Source organism: Trichinella spiralis (assembly GCF_000181795.1).
Source record: "Trichinella spiralis strain ISS 195 chromosome Unknown Scfld4, whole genome shotgun sequence".
Classification (NCBI taxonomy): Eukaryota; Metazoa; Nematoda; class Enoplea; order Trichinellida; family Trichinellidae; genus Trichinella; species Trichinella spiralis.
The window spans coordinates 2,517,549-2,526,827 of record NW_003526943.1 but is presented as its reverse complement, the minus strand read 5'-3'; the positions used below and the strand labels follow the sequence as shown (position 1 = coordinate 2,526,827).

General features: G+C 32.0%; 1 protein-coding gene across 1 annotated transcript; it reads left to right on the top strand.

The window, feature by feature from the left end:
• The first annotated feature begins 410 nt into the window (after positions 1-410).
• On the top strand, positions 411-7,924 carry Tsp_00603 (pancreatic alpha-amylase). Its single transcript, XM_003376392.1, has 11 exons — positions 411-544; positions 1,796-1,916; positions 2,084-2,205; positions 3,608-3,665; positions 3,826-4,229; positions 4,305-4,693; positions 4,752-5,116; positions 5,735-6,260; positions 6,344-6,484; positions 6,540-6,854; positions 7,629-7,924. The coding sequence occupies exons 1-11, from the start codon at positions 411-413 to the stop codon at positions 7,922-7,924; spliced, it is 2,871 nt and encodes a 956-aa protein (XP_003376440.1).
• The last annotated feature ends 1,355 nt before the right edge of the window (positions 7,925-9,279 follow it).

The following is a 9,279-nucleotide window of genomic DNA, read 5'->3' as shown; positions in this document are numbered from 1 at the left end:
TCACTATTTAACTTGTTTTTTGGATTGTTTTTTTTTGAATTATTACTATCGCATTTGATGTAACATTACTTTGGTACAATAAAATATAGAATAATGATAAAAATTATATTTGGGAATGTTGATCATAAAAAAGTATAAACTTCACCACAAATAATATATTTAAATAAACAAAATTTCAATGAATGACGAAACTTCAAAAAGACACTAAAATTTTGGAGCAATAAACATTTCCATTATTAAATATCCATATATAATTACTACTTTTAAAGTTACGTAATCCTAAATGGAATATTTGAACCAATGAAATGAAAAAATATTACAGCTAATTACAAGGGAAAGATTTGAATCAATGAGCAATTAAACAAGGAAAACCAATAAGACAACGACTTGACGGCCCAATAAAATAGCCCATGTTGAAAAAGCGGATTGCTGTAGAAGCGAGCATCATCCCGCAAATTTATGATGAAGAAGCCACAGTCGTCTCCGCTGAGCCATCAGCATCCGGCCAGTTTTCATTCTTTAGAGAAGTCAGGAATGAATACAGGTTATGATATATATATGAGTGAATAATACACCAGCGGCAGGCGTACCTTGGAGCGGTTTCTTGAAGCTTTAATGTACCTCACGCCAGAGCTGATTTAATGCCGCCTTCCAAGTGGTGGTTTTGTATTATATGTTATTATCATTATGGTTATTATCTGTTATTTACTGTTGTTCATTATTCGCTTTATTCTCTGTTATTTGCTATTTATATTGTTGTTGTTGAGTATTGAAAAGTAAGCCTCATTTGGAAAAATTGACTTCAAAAAATAATTAAACTTCATTTGGCTACCATAGCAGTAAAATATGCAATATAGAAAAATAAATATTTGAAAAGAAAACACGGCTAAAAACATTGAAAATATTCTACTGTCAAATTGGTAACGTCACTGATGAAACACTATAGGAGATGAAGTGTTACGTAATGAATTGTTACGTAATCAAGAATTTAGACCAATAAAATAAAAAAATGTAGTTAATAAAAGCAGAACAATTTTAATCAATGAAAAGTTTAGGCGAGACAACCAATGCTATTACTCCATAACTATACAGTGAGAAGCTATCCAATGAAAACTCGATTTTTTGCCAACCAATAGAAAATTAGCCCTGAAAATTTTACCGAGAGAGACTAAACTCGAATAGCAAGTCCACCACAATTGCTGCCGTACCAAATAAGGAGGGATGGTAATGACAGCGGCAGTACAGCAATCATCAGCGGTGAAAACATAGAAAGGCATCAGAAAAAGATGCACATTTTGCGACCAAAAAAGGACAGAAAATGCAGTACCGGTTGCAGCAACTGCGCTACATCTGCTGCGGTGAAAATTTATATTTTCTTTATAAAAATTGCTATAATCAACGAGTATATCAAATTAAACGCAAATCAAATCAAAAAAATAAAATTACCATTTTGTGAGACCTGGTTTTTGCATATTTTTCCGCTTAATTTTGTGAAAATTGATTTTATTAAATATTTCCTGATATTACGCACGTAGAGCGAACAGAGAGCTATATTAAAAGGCCATTTTAATATGGTTTAAGATTATTTTAACTTTTTTATTCCACTTTTTATGGTTTCATGTCAATTTGACAGAAAAATCCAAAAACGTACATTTCAACCTTGACATGCTGTGGAGACCTTAAAAATAGTCGTAGAACATCGATTTTTTTCAAAATTCATAAAACTGTTTCAAAAGAGATGCCGGAAACCTCAGAGCGTAGCAATGAAAAATGATGGAGTAATATACATTTATAGCCCCCTTGGACCCATGGTCAAATGGACCCCAACAATGCAACGGAGGGCTAATATCAAGCCCACTGTAGTACGGGAGACTAGTTCAGCTTGTGAACGCAAAGGGCGTGTTTCAACAGTCAGGGTTAGAAGGTCGTAATTGATTTGACTTCCCATCTGGAAAGGAGCCTATAGTCCACTGAGTTTGAAGGCGACATCAAACTTTTGTCACTAACAACATGTATATACTTATTGTGGGTGTATAACATATACATTTATATTATTTAATTTACGAAGATTTCATTTTGTCAGTTGTGCTTGCATTGTAGCAAAATCAAATTAGCATTAAAAATTAAAAAAGCAAACTATACTCTAAAGCAGTGGTTCTCAAAGTGTGGGTTGCGATCCACTGGTGGATCATCAGCAGATTCTGGGTGGGTCGCGTAAAATATTAAAGTACTGGAGTTATCTTTATGTTATTTATGAGAGTTTTATTCATCGAAAATTTTTGGATGAACAATTAAACTTTGATTCAGCTACCGATGACCTGAGCATCACTATTTCTGTCCGGCTCCTCACAGCACACAATGTTGTGGCTACTGGCATATCCACAAAGACAGACGAATAATTTATCAATTTGGCTGAAGATCAGTTTGTTTAAAATCAGTTTTGATTTAAAATTAAAAATGTTTGTTTAAAATCAGTTTTGATTGTAAAACATTAACACAATTTTGGCTATCAATTTAAAACGCATATCCAACTCGTTCCACCGCAGCATTAAACATGTAGCTTCCTTTTACTACTTCCTACTTGTGAAAAAGTGGATTTTCAGCAATGAATGGAATTAAAGGCAAATTTAGAAATAAGCTATAGTTATCCAACATCTTGCGTCTAAATCTAACACGTGTTACTGTGGATGTCAAATTTAGTAATCAGTCAAAACAGAAAACAAGCCCATTGTTTACATACACCTCATTATGCATTTAACTAATCAACTTATAATTAGGCTGATTTGGTTAACTGGTGATTAACTGATTCATTAAACAATTGAAAAGAATTAAACTAATATTTTTTATTACACCTCTTACCTTTCAAAGTATGCATTGCAAGTCGGTGGGTCGTGAAAAATTACCGTTTCTGACAGTAGGTCACAGCCCAGAAAGTTTGAGAACCATTGCTCTAAAGTATCATTCACTTTGCATTCATTTTTTAATTTTTAAAGTATCATATTCATGTTGACCTGTTATAACTGCAATGTTAGTGACATTTATGATTGTAAATTCTCAAAATGTAAACAGCAATAAATTAATATTTATTTTATTCATATAATGAACCTAAGCAATTATGCACTTCAGTTACAGCGCTCTTCTAGTATGCAGATATGTTTGATGAGAAATTACGGATTGTTTATTTTGTCACAGCGTGTAGTTAAACATATATTATTGTTTAATATTTTTATGCGTGATTTTTGAACATTATTCACAACATTCAACATTAACACTTGCAAATTTTGATGTGTTTTTAAGAGAAATTTTATTTAATATTTATTATACAAAAATGCTTCCAAAATAAAAATGAAATTGGTAAAAAAATAGAAAAAAACATTCACATATGCACTTTGTAAATTTATTTACTGATATTACATTTTCAGTTTCTTATTAAAACCACAATAAACAAAAAATAGGGAGACAATAACATCCCTAAAAACTAATATGTGCACAGTCTAATTACACGGTGGTAGTGTGTTTATTGAAAAAAAATAAAGCATTTGATGGACCTGTGTTTAAAAGTCGCTGTTGTACAATTTTTCAGAAAGAGAAAAAATTGAATTTTCAGACATACGGGCAAGGACATAAAGAAAAAACAGCTGGTCAATCAAGATGTCTGTCTGGACGTAATCATCAGTAATTGCACATAGTTACCATTGGCATGATGTATGCACGTTCATTTATTATTTACTTGAAGCGTCATCGGATTGTTCAAACAGAAAAATTAATTAAAAGCACTTAATTTAAAGGTGGACATAATTAAGAATTTCTGAAAAGCATTTTTAGCAAATTTTGGTTCTCTTCTTCGCTTACTCTATGCAAAAACACTTTACTCGGTTGATTGCCTGGCTTCTGCTAGTGGTTCATTGGCAGGTGGTCATCGGCGATGGAGATAAAGTTTCAGATGATTGCTTCGACGAATTGCAAACGGATCCTCGCCGGCCTGTGGCTGTTCATCTTTTCGAATGGAAATGGACTGATATTGCTAATGAATGTGAAACATTTTTGAAAGATACAGGCATCGGCTTAATTCAAGTGTCACCACCAAATGAACATGCTGTATTTGAGCACAAAGGTGATTACTCATGGTGGTTACGATATCAGCCAGTTTCATATCTGCTGCACAGTAGAAGTGGCACTGAAAAAGAATTCATCGACATGGTCCAACGATGTATGAAAGTTGGAATCAAGTAAGTACTAATGTTAGGGAAATGTTTGGGAAAATGTCTTTTACTTCGAAGAAATAATTTTTAAAATTTGTTTAGAATACTAGTCGATGGTGTCATTAATCACATGGTCGGTGCAAATATGAAAGGATGTGGTTCTGGCGGTTCTTCTTATAATTCTACACCATTTAAAGAGTCATTTCCAGCTGTGCCTTATGGTCCAAGCGATTTTAATGACAATATATGCAATCATGATATTAAAAATTATGACAATGCTGCGGAAGTGCGAAATTGTCGTTTAGTATCACTGGTAGACTTGAAACTGTCAAAAGTGGAAGTTCAACAGAAGATTGCTGACTATTTGAATCATTTAATTGATATAGGAGTTGCGGGATTTCGCATTGACGCTGCCAAGCATATGTGGCCTGATGACATTCGAAATATTCTCAAGCGAGTGAATCATCTCAATCCAGCATATTATCCAAAAGGTATGAAAATTGACTAATTTATTATGACCATTTCAAATAAACTTTTCACTTTATTAAGATAAATGTGCTTTTGTCTTCCACGAAGTTATTGATCAAGGTGCAGAAGCAATCCAAGGTTCTGAATATGTCGATTTTGGACGCATTACTAACTTTCGCTACGGATTGGACTTGTCAGCCGCTGTGATGCGAAATGAAAATTTTTTGTATTTTAAAAATTTTGGACCAGAATGGAACTACTGGAAGAGTCATGATGTTCTTGTTTTTGTTGACAATCATGACAACCAGCGAGGAAGCGGAGGAGGAGGAAAAGTTCTCACTTATAAAACTCCAAAAATGTACAAATTGGCCGTCAGCTTTATGCTAGCATGGAATTATGGAATTCCAAGACTGATGTCCAGTTATTATTTTAATGGTCATGATATGGTGAGTATGAACAAAATCAACGATATGGATTTATTTCATATTTTGAATCAGAATGCAATAATGAATTTTTAAGTTTAAAACAGAAATAGAGAACATCGGTTCATTTCCATCTGAGGTAAATTTTTGGCACACACTAACCAAAGTAGCATTTTCAAATTTCTCATGTTTCTGACGGTAAATTCACAATGTTCCCCGTTTGACAATCTAGAAATTTAACTGTTTGTAAAACATTTTTTTCTATTGAAACAATTGCTTCTCCCATTCAGCAATGGCGAAGCTAATCCACTATACATACATATATATATATATATAGTAGATCTTTCATCAGACTATCTGAAACTTGTCAAAAGCATTTTGGTAAAGCTGAAATGTGAATAGCTGTTTCTTGATATTTCTGTATAAATCAGATGAAAAAAGAACTAATGAAATTCAAGAGCTAATAAGAAAATGAGCCCAAATATTTGTTTGAAAAGAAACACTTATTGCCTAATAATAAAATATTTTTTCAGGTTTTTTGAAGAAGCGTAAATAATGAATTAAATGAAAAAATTTTTTTTATCTTTAATATAAAGATTCAGCAATTGCAAATCCTTTTTATTTTATGTTTTCAAATTTTAGGGTCCACCTTCATTTGGAAGGCCAGATTTTAAAACAAAAAGTCCTACATTCACTCCTGATGGTTTATGTAATCAATCAAGCGGTTGGGTTTGTGAACATCGGTGGCATGAAATCAAAAGAATGACACTTTTTAGTGCCAGTGTTGCTGGTTTGCCGAACACGAACATAATTTCTGACCATCATCGGATAGCATTTTCTCGTGGTAGTAATGGCTTTTATGCTTTGAACAATGATCCACATAACGCTTGGGTGGTGCAAGTTCAAACGAGTCTTCCAGCGGGATTTTATTGTGACTTTATGACTGGGAGTGTAACAAATAAAGGATGTTCAGGTAAAACTATCGAAGTTACAACGGACGGCAAAGTGAAGCTGGTCGTAGAACCAGAAACTGCTGTAGCAATCAGTGTTGCCTCAAAGCTTACATTGCCACCATCTTATAAAAGAACTGTTGTATTGATACACTTTCCCACAATCGAAGGGCAAAATGTATTTATTCGAGGAGGAGTCCATTCTTCACACAGGAAAGGTAAAGTTCTAGATTGCATTGCATATGTGTCATTTTTAGAAATGAAGTAATTTGCTTAAAGAAAGCTCATTGTATTTTTTAAGGCTGCAAAACAGATGTGATCGACACTCCTTGTTCCATTCCAATAATACATATTGAAGACGTACAATCTAGTTGGAAAAAATTTATTCACTGGAGAAGTGATGATTATTTCCTCGACTGGTCAACTGGTGATAATGCAGAAGGTTGATTTAAAATGTTATATTTGGAAAATATTTTCATTGTTCAAATTTTATCTAGGCTCTTCTACTATTGGAACACCGTTAGCTTGGTCGACAAACATTAAAAATCAGGTCGGCTATCAATGGGAGAACAAATACGGAGAGCATTATTGGTTTATGAATGTACTGATGGATTGTAATAGAACTGAAAGCGGTTGGTTTGAATTTCAGTCAGCTATGGATTCGAGCAATTTAGTAGAAAGTGCAATAAAGCAAACCAAATGCAATGGTGATGGCGGTGTAGCTGAGCCGCCTTTTACTACTACTTTTCATGCAGCTCGTTGCGGTTTTGTAAATGTTTTTCAATTTAACACTTCAGCTTGCACAATTGAAAGTATAAAATAATTATTTGCTTTTGTATTAAAAGTAACTCTCAATTTTAACTAAAAGCACTTTTGGCTACAAAATATTGTATAATTCATTAAAACATAATACTCTTATTATAATAAAATTACGATAAGAATTATTAATCAATATTACGAACTATTTGATTTGTTCAATCATTGCATTGCTATTAAAATTGTTTATTGAAAGTGAACAAACCTTGATATTTTCGCGGTTTTTCTTCTGATTCATTATTTGATTATTAAACTTAAAATTTAAGCTACCATGCAACTCAATTGAAATAGTTTTCGTTTCTGTTCTACCTCCAACTATTATCCATAGGTATCACTGTTGAATTGAGAGTTCCAACAGCACAAAATCGTTGAATTGTGCAAAACAATGGATATAATATTTTACATAAATAACATCATATATGACAAATTTACTGATTTACAAGGAAGATTATATTATTTAACTCCCCCAATTTATAGATAGCTTTTCAATACATTCAATAAATATTTATTATTTCCGTATATTGTTTCTATTACCTTTAGATCGTTTTAAGCAGTTATTATAATCAATAAATTACTAATTGATAATCAGTTTTAGTTTCTTTATTTTGTTGTACACATGCTCCACTGATTTCTGGTTATGTAAAATGTATTCAACAATGTTCAATGGTTATGTAACAAATGATATTATTCAGTAAATTTATTTAGTAGAAACTGAAATTATTTTTCAAGCAACAGTTCTTTGAAATCATTATTTATTTAAAATATATCAGAGAGACTCTCAATGCAGTATATTGCTATGTTACTTTCATTCACTGTTATTATAGTCATTATTCATGCTCACGAAACAGATGCAGCAGTCATGCATTTCTGTTTTACTAATCAGATCATTGTAAATCTTGTAATATTGCGGTTATCTGTATTAATTTTTTGCGGCATTCATTTTTTATTCATTGCATTTTATGACGTTATACTAAACATTTGTTATGACTCAGGAGTTGTGATGGTAGCGTTTGTATTAATGAGAAATGAAGGGAATTCAACGCACGTTTATATCGTTTATATGTAAAAATTGGATTTAATTAGTTTTTTTATTATTCTACTGTTTGACAGTTTGTTACACAGCTGTAAACAAGCATTGCAGCGCATTATATATTTATGCTGTTTTCGTGAAAATATGACCAAATTGTCACCAGAGCTGAAACAGCTTTTTTGTGAGTAGCTTCTTGGGAAAGCAGTAGTTGTTTTGACTTTGGCCTAGCTCGACTTGTCTGTGATACGCGTGCTATTCTGATATAGCAAACAATCAACTTTGCTGAGTATCAATAGTTGCTATAAAATAAAACAATCGGGAACGCACCTATAGTGTACACTTAAAGACTACATACTGTGAACAGTAAATCCCGTGGATCCCAGCAAAACGATGCACTTAACCAAGTTGTACACTTATCCATTAGTTTACCGCATAATGAACTACAGGGAATTTTGTTAGGCCAAAATCTTATGCACTTAAGGGAAATGTGCACTTAACCAAGTTCGACTGTAGCTTCATTAATTTTGAAATTTTTAGCTGAAGCTGCTTTGAGTTTGAATAAAAATGAACCCCATTTTTTGCACAAATGCGCATTTTTCAAAACATACAATATTTCTCTAAAAGAATTTTACATTTCAAGATAATATTATGCGATTATATTGTGTTCCTTTTTCTATGAAAGTGTGCGCATTCCATTTTTGAATAGCTAATCTATCATCAGTCAGAAAAGTAAATTCTCAAGCAAGTAATGCAAAATAAAGATTCCATTGTTCTGACAAATAAATGATACGTACGTTTCAAAAAATCCATTATAACTATTCCTTCTGATATTCAAAGGCAGTAAAAACTGTTTTTCCTTTTGCAAAGATTTTAATTATTCATGTAACATTTATTTTAAATAAAAATGAGCATTGTGAAATGTTTCAAAATTTGCTATTAATCAAACACAGAAATCAAAAAATGAAAAAAATGTTATAACGCCTGTTGAGCACATGAAAATTATTTTTTTATGGAACTCTTTACTTTTAATATTTTATTTATGTGGTTCACTTTACTTATTCATTTATATGGCAATTTTTAATTTCACGCTGCATAAGGGTTTGTTTAAATGCTTGCATTATTCTTTCTAGCTTAGCCCAATGACATCAAATGACGAATACAGCAGTGTTATTATTAAACCTATATTTAGCAAATAATATGCATCTTTTATGTAGAGAAGAAAAATAATGTTTGCATAGATTAGCTTATAAAATATGTGGAGTTTTCATATTGTTTATGCAAATATTAATTCCATCGTAAGCTATACATTATTTCATTGAATATTATATATAACTGACATCTCATTGTAACTTGATTTTCCAAGCTTTTATAGAATTCTCTATCTTTATACT